This window comes from Cydia strobilella, chromosome 3 (assembly GCF_947568885.1).
Source record: "Cydia strobilella chromosome 3, ilCydStro3.1, whole genome shotgun sequence".
Taxonomy (NCBI): domain Eukaryota; kingdom Metazoa; phylum Arthropoda; class Insecta; order Lepidoptera; family Tortricidae; genus Cydia; species Cydia strobilella.
This window is the reverse complement of record NC_086043.1, coordinates 22,900,917-22,917,038: the sequence shown is the minus strand read 5'-3', so window position 1 is coordinate 22,917,038 and position 16,122 is coordinate 22,900,917. Positions and strand designations below refer to the sequence as shown.

At 38.6% G+C, this 16,122-nt stretch overlaps 1 protein-coding gene across 6 annotated transcripts in view; it reads right to left on the bottom strand.

Annotated features, from left to right (window-relative positions):
- The window catches only part of LOC134756134 (uncharacterized), a 142,654-nt gene that overhangs the window by 93,010 nt on the left and 33,522 nt on the right, over positions 1 to 16,122 (bottom strand). For all 6 annotated transcript variants that reach the window (XR_010129106.1, XM_063692960.1, XM_063692958.1 and 3 more), the window contains exons 2-4: positions 1,872 to 1,970; positions 1,112 to 1,212; positions 220 to 363 (exon numbers count right to left, since the gene is read on the bottom strand). Coding sequence is in view for 5 of the 6 variants with exons in the window: in XM_063692960.1 (XP_063549030.1) it covers positions 220 to 363; positions 1,112 to 1,212; positions 1,872 to 1,970 (344 nt within the window). In the remaining variant the exon portion in view is untranslated. The remainder of the gene's footprint in view (positions 1 to 219; positions 364 to 1,111; positions 1,213 to 1,871; positions 1,971 to 16,122) is intronic.

The window sequence follows — 16,122 nt, the reverse complement described above, 5'->3', positions numbered from 1 at the left end:
AACTCCCTAACATTTCGAAGCTCGTACTCTTCTGGCCCCTCGAGGCTACACTAAGACCGTCCCTAAGAACTCCCTAACATTTTGAAGCTCGTGCTCTTCTGGCTCCTCGAGGCTACACTAAGACCGTCCCTAAGAACACCCTAACATTTCGAAGCTCGTGCTCTTCTGGCCCCTCGAGGCTCTTAGCATTTCTTCTCTGAAAACAGTAAAGCTACTTACATGCTGGATGGTCGTAGAGTGGAGTCACACTAGCGGTCTCCAACGGGCCTCCTGCCAAACGTGCGGAGAGAGTTTCCAGAAACTCTCGGACGCTGCGGAGCTCCCGCCCCTCCGCGAGGCTTTCTGGGCCTTCGCATTCTTCCTCTGAAAATGTGAGAATCAAAGATGAGATTCAAGCTTGTGAGATGGCAAAGATTGAGAAGGAAAAAAAAAGTTATTTTTACATATTAGCAGCTTTTTTCTCATTTTACATTAAGCTTAATGATTGAGCAGCCTGCGCTTTCAAGATCCGAGTTTTTAAAGCTTGAGCTCTGTAGAGATTGTCTTAATGACATCCTCTTAAGAGCTAACAAAGAGCTTGAGTAAGGTTTGGAACTCTTATTTGAGCTCAAACCTTCAACGCTCGAGTCTTCAAAGCATTGAACCGTCAAGGTTTGAATATCTTCGAGGCTACATTTGCACCACCAAAAATAAAACTATAATAATATAAGCTTATACTTATCTATTCGAAATTTAACACATTAATTATACAAATAAACTACAATTAACTAATCAACTAAAAATCTAAATCTAAAATGGGCCCCCGTGGCATGGTGCCGAGGATGCTGGCAGCATTTCCTCGTTGGATCGCTATGCTCAAGCGTTGGGCGAGCTGCCAGCTCTCTTATCCCCGGTCCCATCCACAAGCCGGTTCGTCAATTGCCAGTATAGGCCCTGTGCTGCGGGGCCCCACGGACCAAGAGTCTCGACTCCAAATGCAACAAAGTTGTAGTTGTAGAGACTCCCGTATTTGCGCTTTTTGAGGGCCTCGGCCGCCTCCGCTGCCGCGCCGGCTTTGTGTGTAGTACGGAGGTACCAAAAATTATAGATTATTTATCTTTAATTTACTTACCGATCTGCTCCAGTTTGTCAGTGCTGATGGACCACGGCATCAGGCCGATGGCGCGTTGCACTTGCCGAAGGAACCACGCACCTGACTCGAACTTCACAGGCCTGAAATTGGTAAATACTCATCACGATCTGAATTAGTTTATGTCTCGTTCTCGTTAAAAAGTGGCCAAGTTATATGTGGTTTTTTATATGATGCTTAGACAATAAACGTTATTTGCAGATGTTTCGGCTTAATTTTTTAATTTTTTTATTGAAAAAAGGCAAGTATTTGACCGCATTTAATGCGAAATTAATAAGACGATATACTTATAAACTGTAATAAATGTCATATAGTAAGAAAAAGTGACCAAGGCCTCCAGTGCTCCAGGCTGGAATCGAACCAGGATGGATGGATGGATTTATATGGTAGTGTTTCTACTTGAAATAAAAACAAATTAAAATATTTTCTAAAAATAATTTAGTTTGTTCTAATACTTCTAACGATAGGTACCTACACTTAGTTCGCAAAACTTTTTTAATTTTCTCGTTTAAGTGGCCCCTATATTTTAAATTTATTTCTTTACGTTTCATATCCCATTTTGGGTCACAAACTTATATATGTTTACCAAGTTTTAACGGAATTGGCGGTTCATATTCAAGTATGTAGGTAACAAATTTCAACTTAGTTTCGGAGTAAAATGGCTGTGACAGACGGAAGGAGTGGATCCTATAAGGGTTTTAAGTTTTTTCCTTTTGAGATATGTACGGAATTTTTCTCTTACTTATGATGGGGACAAATGCAAGGCACGGGGCCGCCTCTGGAGTCTCCGCCACATCGGAGGCAGATATCTTGGCTTGGAGGTATACTGCGTCTCTCGTTTCTGAAAAAAAAAGTACTCATTAATAGCCTGAATGTTTATGAGAAACAGTCAGTCTAAACAAACACCGGTGTGGTGTGACAAAGTATGAAAGTGCCACATAAATGCCACATTTGTGCATACACCAATGCAACCTTGTTTAACCCATTAGCGCCTATTGTACCCACTTGGGTACACCTGGGTTAAGGTGTTAGATTAGATTTTCTCTGTGGATTTTCTACTGTAACTCTACCTAACAGCATTAAAAACCGGCCAAGTGCGAGTCGGGCACGCGCACGAAGGGTTCTATACCATTACGCAAAAAACGCCAAAAAAATCACGTTCGTTGCATGGGGGCCCCACCTTAATATTCATTTTATTCTGTTTTTAGTACTTGCTGTTATAACGGCAACAGAAATACATCATCTGTGAAAATTTTCAACTGTCTAGCTATCACGGTTCATGAGATACAGCCTTTTGACAGACGGACAGACAGACAAACAGCGGAGTCTTAGTAATGGCATAGAGTAACTTATACTAGAGCGGTACTGTCATAGTAAATTTTGTAACCCCAGTAAATTCACTGCCATCTGTCGACACACTTTAAAACTAAAAATAAATATTTATAAAAATACGATAAAATGTATTTAAATATGGATAAATGATTTTTTTATTTGCATTAATTATTTTTATATGATTTTGACCCATGTTCTTTCACTGGTATGCGTTAAAATTATAAATGACAAACGAAACAGTCAACGCCCTCTATACGAGTGTAGGCCAAAACTAGTGGCGCCATCTGATCGAGAATCAAATTTTCGTGATTTTCGAGGCACGTTTTTTCCTTAGACTGTATCCATCTATTACGGAGTTATATCTTTCTTTGGTAATGGGGTTCCGTTTTTACCCTTTGGGTACGGAACCCTAAAAATGGTGGGTTCCAAAAAGTGGGTGTAGGCGCTAATGGGTTAAAACCTTGTTTTATTTCTGTTATTTTGCTCCTAGCTCCTAGGGTATGCCACCAGCGCTGCATGTGATGCAAATTAGATAATTTGGTAATTCAACAGTCTATTTCAGATATAAATTTGATACAGACATTTCAGGCTAGAATTATTAAGCTCTAACGCAGTGCGTGGTGATTATATTACCAATATTACATTCCCAGTGGGCTTTCGGAGTACGATATTAATGTTGGCTGTATCTTTACTGCGAAATATGTACTGAATTACAGTGCCTACTAACACTATTATATCACCATTGGTATAGCTTGTCTATGCAAAAGTTTACAAATAAATAAAAACAATTTACAAGTTGTTCAAAAGGTTTACAAATTGTCATTTAACCGTCTCGATTATGGATGGTATAGAAAGGATCGCAATCTCTTATGGCAGAATTGTTGTAAAAGTGACCGCGTTAAGCTTTAAATAATAGTTCCTAATCTCTCCGGTGGCGCTAGTTAGGCTCTGGGACATGAGTATAACATGAACCATATAAGGCAACAAATAACCCGACCAAATTACGTAGGTTGTTTTTGGTAGTATTTTGGTGTATGGTGGCGCCGCCTAATTACTGTTTTTTGATGGACACTTTTCATACATAGAGTTTTGGCTCCTTTATACAGTCTCCATGGTCTCGATGATGTAAAAAAGCTAAGCTGATAATTCTAAAAAACTCAAACACGATTAGGTTGCGTTGTTTCATCACAGAGTTCCTATGGCCACGTCCTGTCTCCATCATCAGTAGGCCGAGCACATGATTGACGCGACAGTATCTCGCCGCGAGATAGACTACGTCTTTTACTAACTGTATGAATTAAAGAGGGACGGGTAGTATATGTCGCGGCGAGATACTCTCGCGCCAATCATTTGCTAGCCCGGCTGATCAGCTTGATGGTACCACCCGACTTACATATATTATGTAAGCAAATTTTTAGCTCAATAGGAAAGTGGGAAGTGGGTAAAATTTAGCTTCCAAGATTTGACCCACACTAAAATAGGTACTTACTAAAGTCAGACCAAGCTAAGTGGGCAGCGATTTTAATAGTCCAGACGGTGCAAGTGGTAATTTAAACGCTAAACTTATGAAAGTATGACTACCAACTTAGCTTAGTCTAACCAAAGATAGATATAACTCCGTAATAGATGGATACAGTCTAAGGAAAAAACGTGCCTCGAAAATCACGAAAATTTGATTCTCGATCAGATGGCGCCACTAGTTTTGGCCTACACTCGTATAGAGGGCGTTGACTGTTTTGTTTGTTATTTATAATTTTAACGCATACCAGTGAAAGAACATGGGTCAAAATCATATAAAAATAATTAATGCAAATAAAAAAAAATCATTTATCCATATTTAAATACATTTTATCGTATTTTTATAAATATTTATTTTTAGTTTTAAAGTGTGTCGACAGATGGCAGTGAATTTACTGGGGTTACAAAATTTACTATGACAGTACCGCTCTAGTATAAGTTACTCTATGGTCTAACTCTACTTAACAGGGCAAGTTTAACAAAAGCTTGTATAAATTGACGTTTGACCACTGTGACCACAAAATACAAATAGCACACCACGGTTCCATCTTATTCAGCCGTCAGACTAGTTAAACTTAGACTTTATATCTCGAACAACCATTCTTAATCTAGTTCAACATCTTATTATTAGATCTTATTATCATCTTCTGGATTTCACGGGCCTATAAATCCCGGTTTTTTGATAGGCTTGCGTGGGGATATAGATCCAACACGTAGAGGCCCCTTGGAGAGCTTTAATGTCATGTAGAATGCCTGCTGGAACCCGTTCACAGGTGCAACAATAGACACCCATGAACCGGTCGCAGCAGGTATTGGGACTATTGTAGAAAAAGTGAACAGTATACCGGTTTATGGATTGAAGTTTGGCTGGTCAAAAGATTGGGCTATTGCTGAGAGGTCCGGACACGTCCTGCCATAACAATGTCTGTACACGTTATCGAGACATCATCTTATTATTAGATGCAACACACTCACAAATACGGTAAAAAAATTGTACTTTTACACTTAGTTGTCACCGTAGTCTGCAAATAACGCAAAAACCGGCCAAGTGCGAGTCGGACTCGCGCACGAAGGGTTCCGTACCATTACGCAAAAAACGGCAAAAAAATCACGTTTGTTGCATGGGAGCCCTACTTAAATATTTATTTTATTCTGTTTTTAGTATTTGTTGTTATGGCGGCAACAGAAATACATCATCTGTGAAAATTTCAACTGTCTAGCTATCACGGTTCATGAGATACAGCCTAGTCTTAGGAATAGGGTCCCGTTTTTAGGGTTCCGTACCCAAAGGGTAAAAACGGGACCCCATTACTAAGACTCCGCTGTCTGTCTGTCTATCTAACTGTCTGTCTGTCTGTCCGTCTGTCACCAGGCTGTTACTCATGAACCGTGATAGCTAGACAGGGGAAATTTTCACACATGATGTATTTCTGTTGCCGCTATATTAACAACAAATACTAAAAAAAAAAAAAAATTAAGTGGGGCTCCCATACATTTAACGTTTTTTTGCGTAATGATACGGAACCCTTCGTGCGCGAGTCTGACTCGCACTTGGCCGGTTTTACCCTTTGGGTACGGCACCCTTAAAATGTCGTATGTCTAAATGTTGGCAGCGGCCGAGCGAGTGCATTGTGCAACGCCGAGATGTTGCAGATTTGTGCAATGTTGCAGAACCCGCTTAGGCTTGCATATTACATTTACGGCAGACCTAAACGTAAATAAGACACGCTTTGACAAAATGGCGACTGTCTATTACGCTTCTTGAGATACAGCCCGCTGACAGACAGATAATCGGGTGCAGAACGGCCCGGCCACGACACGCAAAAATTGGCAGACTTTTTTGTACAGCAAATTACAGACGTGGCGGCTCCGTTTGGTTATATAAAATATAATGTAAAAAAGAGTGAGGTATTACTGTTCAAGTCTGGCACTAAAACATATCCCATTCCGCCAATAATGCTCAGTGGTTCTCCTCTTCAAACAGTTACTAGGTTCAAATATTTGGGTCACTGGATTACTGACACTCTAAAAGATGATATTGATATAGAAAGGGAGCGCAGAGCACTGTCGGTAAGGTGTAACATGCTTTCTCGCAGGTTTGCGCGTTGTTCTACTGAGGTGAAAATAACCCTGTTCAAAACGTATTGCCAAAACCTATACACGTGCAACCTGTGGAGTGACTACACCAAAAAAGCCTACAGTGCTCTGCGCGTCCAGTACAATAACGCCTTCAGGGGGTTGTTGGGGCTGCCCTGGCGCTGCAGCGCGTCAGGAATGTTCGCCGCGTGGAGAACTGACGGTTTTCAAGCCGTGCTGCGCAAGCGGGTGGCGTCCCTGGGCGAACGCGTGCTGAACGTTTGCTGTACAAAAAAGTCTGGCAATTTTTGCGGGGGAGGGGAACGTCAAATGTATACGTAACGTCAAAATAGCCATGTCAGATAAACGTCAGTCCATACATTGTGTATGACCCATGGAGACTATATAAAGGAGCCAAATCTTTATGTATGAAAAGTGTCCATCAAAAAACAGTAATTAGTCGGCGCCACCATACACCGAAATACTACCAAAAACAACCTACGTAATTTGGTCGGGTTATTTGTTGCCTTATATGGTTCATGTTATACTCATGTCCCAGAGCCTAACTAGCGCCACCGGAGAGATTAGGAACTATTATTTAAAGCTGAAAGCGGTCACTTTTGCAACAATTCTGCCATAAGAGATTGGCATCCTTTCTTATTTCGGTGTATGGTGGCGCCGCCTAATTACTGTTTTTTGACGGATACTTTTCATACATAGAGATTTGGCTCCTTTATATAGTCTCCATGCCAGAAACGATATGGTATGGACGGTATAGAAATTATGGCAGGACTGTTACAAAAGTGACCAGCGTTCAGATGTAAATAATAGTTCCTAATCTCTCCGGTGGCGCTAGGTTGGCTCTGTGGTATGACATGAACCATAAAGGTATGTAGAGATGAAATGGGGGAGGGGCAACAAATAACCCGACCAATTACGTAGGTTGTTTTTGGTATGTTGTCAGAAATGTTAAAACGTGTTTTTAATTTTGTCGCATTGCGTATGTTCTGTCCCTCACGGTTGCACGGGCGCACATCTATATAAAATACTAGGTGTATGGTCTAGGTACTTTGGTGTATGGTGGCGCCGCCTATTTAGTGTTTTTTCACATATAGAGATTTTCCTCCTTTTATTTTACTTCTACACTCCATACCAGAAACGATGGATTACATATGTCAGTGTCATAAAAGTAGAAAATAAAACCTTAAAAAAAAAAGAAAAACCGACTTCAAAAAGGATAAAATAATATAATATTATTCCTTTTCTATGCGCTAGCAACTGATACGTTTGAAGCCGGTGCCAAGCCAATAAGTGATATGTATATGTATGCCTAATATTTGAGGAGTCACAATACTCATTATATACGACTGGTTCTTTCTTACTTAACAAACTTTGGCATTCGATTTTTCGGGGTGTTGATGCTTTTAAAATTTGGCTTGGCACCGAATTCGAACGTATCAGTTGCTAGCGCATAGAAAAGGAATAATATTATTTTATTTTATCCTTTTTGAAGTCGGTTTTTTTTAAAGGTTTTATTTCTTTCTTAAGTGTTATTTCTACTGACAAGATTTGCTTGACCAACTTTAATTGCAAAATATTAAAAAAAAAGAGATGACATCTAGAACGCCCACCAGTCTCCAAGTAAGTGCATTTTGCAACTGCAGTACGCTGCAACTGATCCGTGCAATTAGCGCAGATTACATCAGCGTAGTCACTTTTAGGCTTAGAACGCACTGCGGTTTTTTTCTTGCGATTTCAGTCTAATTTCTTGCGGTTTCAGTGTAATTTCTTGCGGTTTCAGTCTTTTAAGTGCGTGCGCTTATAAAGCATGCCGTACGTTGTACGTTAGGTACATTTTTTGCGGTTGCGGAACCGCTTTTGAAGAAACCGCAGTGCGTTCTAAGCCTTAAAATAAAACGCCGTTCATTGATATGATATGATTTTATTTATCTCACAATATACAATTGCACTTAAAATTACACATGGTAAATTCTTAGGAATTTATATTGTGATTGTCGGTTTTTTATATTATGAATAATTGAATATGAAAAATAACAGTGACAATCAAAATTACATTCAAAAATATTAAATTACAATATGTGGGGATAAGAGGAAAGGTCACTTATAGTAACACAAAAAGCCTGGCGATGTTAAAAGTTCTCGAATATATCAGGATAATTTTATAGGAAATAATGGAAAAATATAAGAATATTTCCGAAATTTTTCAACATAGAAAATTCGCAATTTCGGAATCTCCGACGACGACACAATAGTAATTATCGCCAAGTGCCTCCGCTGATTTAAGTTGGTGTGAAATAATAGGAAAGGCAGTTTTTGCCATAGCCGATGGCGCAAGTAGCAAGGTGAGGTTATTGCGTATGAGTACGAGTAGGTATGTTAAATGTTTCTGCGTAAAAATATGAGACGTAAATATAGCCACTAAATAAGTTTTGCACAAGACGGACTCGCGCCTTAGTTCCGCACCAACACCCAAAATGGGTGATGGTGCACAATCTTTTAAAAATTTTGCGTGTGTGTGTTTTTTTAAATGGGCTGTGCTCTGAAGAATTGTTTGACATGATGCCAAAAGGCCGCTTTCTATCACCGCACCGCTCGCCGTCGGCAGGGTGTTCATCCTCACACCCTAGAGAATAAATGTGCCATTTTCAACCAAAAGGGTACTTATTGTCGCTTGTTAGTAATGCGCTATTTCCATATAGCTTCAATTAGAAATCAACCTTATCGACAAGCGACAATGTGGTACCTTTTGGTTGAAAACGTCACAAATGGTCGCCTACTGTGCGGTTTAAGAGGGATTTTCTCCCACGGACAGTCCGGCTGTGGAATGAGCTTCCTGCCGAGTCTTTCCCTAGGGTTTACAGCATGGGGTTCTTCAAAAAAGGAGTCTCTGCTTTTAGTTTCAACCGGTAGTGTAGTGCGGAGTTTGGATATGAAAATCTAAATCAATTCTTTAAATATTCTGTTGCCTTAATTACAAAATATTAAGTGCACAAATCGTTGCTCCGGGATACCGCCGTTTAGCCAAAATATTTTTCGCCAAATTTCACTTCCCAACAAACTTATGGCATCAGTTTCATTTCCCAAATGAAATTTTAGCAAGTTTTTTACTTCGCAACCATTTCATTCCCCAACCCCATACTTGCGAAATGAAAATGACGTACTAGGTTGGGTTAGGTTAGGTTGGATTATGAAAATTTGCGAAATGAAGTTTTGCCAAATGATAATTTGCGTAAAATACTTCGGGAAACGATTTTTAGCAATACATTAGAAAACATGTTGCTCCATTAAGTGTCCTGAACGTAGACTTTGTCCTTTTGATCAAGTGCAAATGAAAATGACAAGCGAGCTATTAATGTAAATGTAGTGATTGTTCTATAGAAACGTTACGAAAACTTGAATTCTGTTGAATGGTTGAGACTAATTGACTTATTGGAGTTAATGACCTTTGGTTTGTAAATAATTATTAATTAGCTTATAAATAAGTTAAATCGTCTGTTTCAGAAAAGTATGAACTAATAATTTATACCGATCTTGTTTGAGTAATAACCCAGGTAGCAAAATGACGTAAAATGACGTCAGCGACGTCATAATGACGGCATTATTACGTCATTATGACGTCGCTGACGTCATTTGACGTCATTTTGCTACCTGGGAAGGAATAGTTGTATAATCTACAATCAAAATTATAATCCATACTAATACTATAAATGCGAAAGTATGTCTGTCTGTCTGTGTGTTACCTCTTCACGCTTAAACCGCTGAACCGATTTATTTGAAATTTGACATAGAGATAGTTTGAGTCCCGGGGAAGGACATAGGATAGTTTTTATGTCGGAAATCATCCCTAAAGACCTAAATAGAGTGAAAAAGGCGGTGGAATTTAAAGGGGGAAAGGAATTGCCTGATGAAATTATTAAGCTTATATGCTCAAATTGAATGACTGCTAATACACTTTATCCAGGCGCTATACCTACTTACTATTTTTGGCTATGAAATTCGCATTTTTTAAATGTTACGTTTTTTTTACTTCAAATGAAATATTTCGTTAAAATAATTCACGAAAACTGTGAGAGTTATAATGACTATAGGTATCCACTCTAATTAAAAAAAAACTACATCTTATAAAACAAAGTCCCCCGCCACGTCTTTCTGTATGTATGTATGTTCGCGATAAACTCAAAAACTACTGAACGGATTTTTATGCGGTTTTCACCTATCAATAGAGTGATTCTTGAGGAAGGTTTAAGTGTATAATTTGTTAAGGTTTTGTGTAAATTGGTTGAGCTACCCGTGCGAAGCCGAGGCGGGTATTAAAATTCTAGAATATTTGCGAAAAGCCGAAGCATGCACCTACAAGCGTCATTAATTTACGAATAGGGGATATTACTGCAATGTTCTGCTACCAGAGTACAGCACTAGCCTTTTTAGTAAGGCATAGAGTAACTTATACATACTGTACCTTTAACAGGTTTTTGACAAGTTTTCATAAAATATGACATTGATGCATCAAGGCGGTTTGTTTACAGAGGACCAGCCGGGAAACGCGAATCCGAAATCCGAGATGTTAGATTTAGATATGTGATATAACGAAATTTAGATTTTCTTGTTTCGCGATAGACCCTCAGATTGTGGTAGTGATGCCACTAACGCAGAGTTTCGCGTAATATTCCCTATTAAAACAATTGCAAAATCGTTCGGCTCGCGCGCGTGTAGAGCAGGCTATACAGGTATTTATTATGAAACTATTGGCAAGGTGAACCGGGTGGAATTCCAAAATCTCGAGCAATATCAGCTTGCATTGTATGGTGTTCATTTCAACTATACTCTTATTATTGTCTTCGGTTACCGCGATAGTTACTCATGAAAAGATGAAAAGAGATGTAAAGAGTTCGAAACGTCGGGATGTATTATAAATTCAATATACGCGATATAATCCGTTTTCATAGTTTTATTTTATACTCTTATTGATCGAGCGAAGCGTAAGGGCTCCATATGTATTCAATTCATTCGAGTTGAAACTCTAGGTCCATAAGCCCAGCGCGCACAAGTTGTTTGCAGAAATCGCGAAGCGTCTGGTTGACGTAACTGGTGACCGAAGAGCTGGCGGCTTCCTCGCACAACGTATCAGCATTGCGATGCAGCGAGGAAATGCCGCCAGCATCCTTGGTACAATGCCTCAAGGGCCTATTTTAGATTTAAGGTAGTTATTAATTTCGTTTACGTAGTACCACTGTATAAGCTATTAATAAATAATGATCCTTAAAAAAAAAAAACATTTGTATTTCTATCCGGATATTGGAAATAAGAAAATCAGAAATCACAGTTTTTTTGCGAGAATTGGACACAATATAAAAATACCTATAATAATTTTACATGGCTTCAAAAAACGTTGCGGTGCAGGAAAAACATTTTCACAAAAACACCTTTTAATTTATGCTATCATGAAGGTAACGACAAAATATCCGAGCGGCCGGGCTTAGCACGGTGGCATTTTTACCGACTGTCACCATGCCTGTCACGTTCTAACAAGTATGTAAGTACGAAAGTGACAGGCATTGTGACAGGTGATATAGTTGGTCAAACCAAATTGTCAGTAAATGAGAACAAAAAAAACTATACTCATCCTTTTATTTTGGGTGCTAGTGCTACTGTAAGACAAAGACCAGTATGATTCTCTCTGTCTATGTTTGAAATGAGACAGTCTTTGACAAACTATAAAAATGCAACCATGCTAACACCGCAGGAAACCGTTGCTTATTTACAATGAGTATCATAATGAGTAATAATAACATTTAAAACTTTCGCAGTTTGAACACATATTAAAAATAAACAAAATAAATATACAAAATAAATTCGCGTTAGACCCGTTTGTAAATGTGATTTAATAATGAGTAAGTTGGAATGTGCAAGTGTTATTTTAAACGTCAAACATCAATGAAATTATGCTTGCCGCTTAGATTGGTCTAACCGTAAAGGGGCCCACTGACTATCAGTCCGCCGGACGATATAGGCCTGTCAATCAATCAATCTTTAGGTAGTATGGCTCCATCGATACTGTCGATGATTTCGCCAACGTCAAAGTGGGATCCACGTGGGATCGAATTAATATTTCAGCCAGTGTACGGTAAATAATAAAATAATGGGCCTCTAGGGCTCTAGCCAGACACGGTTAGAGGTAGAAATACCAAATGCTCTTAGAGCACGACGTTGTTCGGTAGTTATTATTTGTAGTTGACTCGTAAAACCGATAGCTGGATTTTACGAGAAGCACGTGGACTACCGGCCGTTGACTCCAAAATGGTGGTTAAACACGCTTTGAGATTAATTCTCCATTCACTGCACACTACTACATTAGATTACTGTATAATAAAGCTATCGACAATATTAATGAGCAAAAAACAAAGTAATTAATCACGAGGCTACTATCAAGATGGCGTTCGAACCGGAAGTCCTATAGGCCTGTCAGTTAGAACAAAAATTTGACAGTTCCGAACAACAGACAGGCCGATATCGTCCGGCGGACTGATAGTCAGTGGGCCCCTTAAGAGTCCGTTTACACATTGGTTACCTTACAGGATATAACAAAACGAAGACGCCATGTCTGTAATTTTCTGTACAAAGCAGTCTGCCGATTTTTGCGGGGGAGGCGGGAGGGACACTTCAAATGTATACGTAACGTAAAAATAGCCATGTCAGAGTCGTTTATCTGACAATGTCAGATAAACGTCAGTCCATACATTGTGTATGACCAAAGATAGATAGAACTCCGTAATAGATGGATACAGTGTAGGGAAAAAACGTGCCTCGAAAATCAAGAAATTTTGATTCTCGATCAGATGGCGCCACTACCTTTGGCCTAATCTCGGATAGATGGCGTTGACGGTTTCTTTTGTTATTTACCACTTTTAAGGCATATCAGTGAGAGAACATGGGTCAAAATCATATAAAAATAATTAATGCAAATATTGCAAATAAAAAAACATTTATCCATATATAAATACATTTATTGATATTTTTATTTTTAGTTTTAATCGTGTGTCGATAGATGGCAGTGAGCTGTGGCTACAAAATATACTATGACAGTCATCCTCTTTGGTATGACCATTGGCCGCCTATTTTCGACAGAGGGGAACGCCTGTTAATGCCTACTCCATTTCCACTAATGGTTATAGTTAACGCTATTTCTACTGAGCTCGTTCACTTACGTACTAACAATGGCATTCTGTTAAACAAAAGCCATTATTTCTTTTGTGCCTGAGCGCGTGGCCTTTGTGCCTGAGGCACACACACAATAGCCACGTGATCAGGCACAAAGGCCACGCGCTCAGGCACAAAAGAAATATGGCTTTTGTTTAACAGAATGCCATTGTCAGTACAGGTAGGTAAGTGAACGAGCTCAGTAGATAGACCGCATACTATACTTGCATTTATAGTATGTTTCAAACATGAAGGATATAGTGATAGGTGTCATCTCCATTCATGATGTACAAGTTTAAATAACAGATTTTGCTAATCTACTTTACGAGTTGTTCATTACACTAATCAGTTCTCCACTTATGTGAACGACCTACGGTGAAGGTCGAAGGATTAATATTCTTATTGACATGAGGAAGCATTTCATTTACATACAATGATATAATCAAGTACAAAACGGGCAAATAAAAATACATGTTTGTCAGACCGCACATTAGAAAATCAAATGTGTAGGTCGCTGTCCTCGTAAGACCCAGGGCAATTTTTGCGCTTTTGAATTTGGAACTTTCTTTTATTTAATGAGTTCCGAACTCGAATTTATTTTGTACTCGTACAAGTACACGGGGACTTACCAGGATAAAACTTAGCATTTTTCCTATTCTTGAAAGCTAAAATCAAATTAAACTAATATTTAAAGAACTATGAGTGTTTTCGTACTGTATACGGTACAAAATATGTGTTTGGTTTTTTTTCCTTTTTAATAAGTTAGCTGAACATGCTAGCTCGGTTGTCCATACAAAGGCAGTTATGTTCTCATTTTAAAACGACTAGCTAAAGTAAGTGTAGCGCCTAGATAAAGTCTAATGGCAATCATTCAATTTGAGCGTATGCTTAATTGCTTACATAAATTAACAGGCAATTCATTAATTATCTCAATTCCTCCCCCCGTTTCACCCTCTTTAGGGATGATTTCCGACATAAAAACTATCCTATGTCCTTCCCCGGGACCCAAACTATCTCTATGCCAAATTTCAAATAAATCGGTTCAGCGGTTTAAGCGTGAAGAGGTAACACACAGATAGACAGACAGACTCGCATTTATAATATTAGTATGGATAATAATAATAATATTTCATCCTATATACGTCCCACCGCTGGGCACAGGCCTCCCCTCATGCACGAGGGATTGGGCTATAGTCCCCACGCTAGCTCAATGCGGGTTGGGGACTTCACATACACCTTTGAATTTCTTCGCGGATGTATGCAGGTTTCCTCACGATGTTTTCCTTCACCGAAAAGCTAGTGGTAAATATCAAATGATATTCCGTAAGTACATAAGTTCCGAAAAACTCATTGGTATGAACCAGGATTCGAACCCGCGACCAAAGAAAGTCAGGATTGAAAGTCGGACGTCAGTTCCATTAACGAAACACCCAGTCAAGGTATAATGTTGTAATAATATTTTCCCCTCACTATCTCGGAAAGCCGTCTTTTATCATTTAAAACAAGCGGGGAAAAACGCATTTTATCCACTAGTGGGGAAAGTAACTTGACCTTGGATGGAGCGTGTTTAAGTAGCTTGACAAAAATAAAACGTTCGTTCGATATTAATTATCATTAAATAAATGGTTTGAGAATCTAATAAAAAATACCAGATTTAGCTTTATTTAATGATTTTAAGTCATAAACCTTCAAATTCCATAATAAACGTTTGTTTTTTAATAATTATGTTAAATATAATTCTGAACGCACAAGTCGATGCAATTTCAAAACGCATCATTGACATTTCATACGTCAGAAATGTCAACATTGTCAACAAAAATTTTACTTAAAAACTTCTCAAGTTGCAGTACAGAATTTCCAGAGTTTTTTGTTATAGTATCGTAAAAAAATGAGTGATTCCAGTTGATGAAGATGATCTAACGCCTGTGGATGTTGCACTTTCCTCGCTATAGTGAGGGGAAAAGTTTTGTGTTTTATTTTACGTCTCGTGTGTTAAAACACTCGCTACGCTCAGGATTCTATTTTAGAACCACTCGCTTCGCTCGTGGTTCAACTATAGAGTCCTTTCGCTTGCTCGTGTTTCAATTCCACACTCGCGGGTAAAATACAACTTTGCACCCATGTATAACAAATAACTATTTTCACAAGTAAGAAATATAATACATACCAAAATTTAATTATAAGTACAGTAGGTTATTTTAAACCCTTTGTGATTTCAAACGAAAATTTTAATTAGAACGCGGGTTCATTTTCTGGAAACATTAATTAATTCTAAGTCCCAACGTCAACGTTTGTTTCATTATACCTATGTGTAATACGATTTAAAGGCACCTAGGGTTAGCGCAGTTAATTAGTAAAGTTAATGAACGAATCCGAGAAATTGAAGAACATATAGGTACATAGCAAAAATCTTGACGAAATGAGAGCCTCTTCTTTCGTAAATTTATTAATACCTTTTAAAAACAGCAACATGTTAGAATTTAGAAGAAAGAAAGAAAGAAAATACATTTATTTGACGCCACAACATAGTACATAAAAAAGAAAAGCATGCAGACAAAAAAACATTTGGACGCCAAAAAGGATCCCCACTCAGCATAGTGCCGCGGCAAACCGTGGCGCTGGTTATCTGTGGGGACCTGGCTTAATTTACTGATTTAAACTAACACGATTTTCACTCATAATTTTAAAACTAACATTACAAGCAGTCTGCCTGTGACCACGAACGTAACGTCACGTTCGAAACGTCAGGCCATAAATAAACGTAAGTTTGTACGCGATTAAGCCCCGTGTTAGTTTTAAAATTATGTTAGATTTTATCAAAAGTGGATCAAAAAATCAGAAACTTTTCG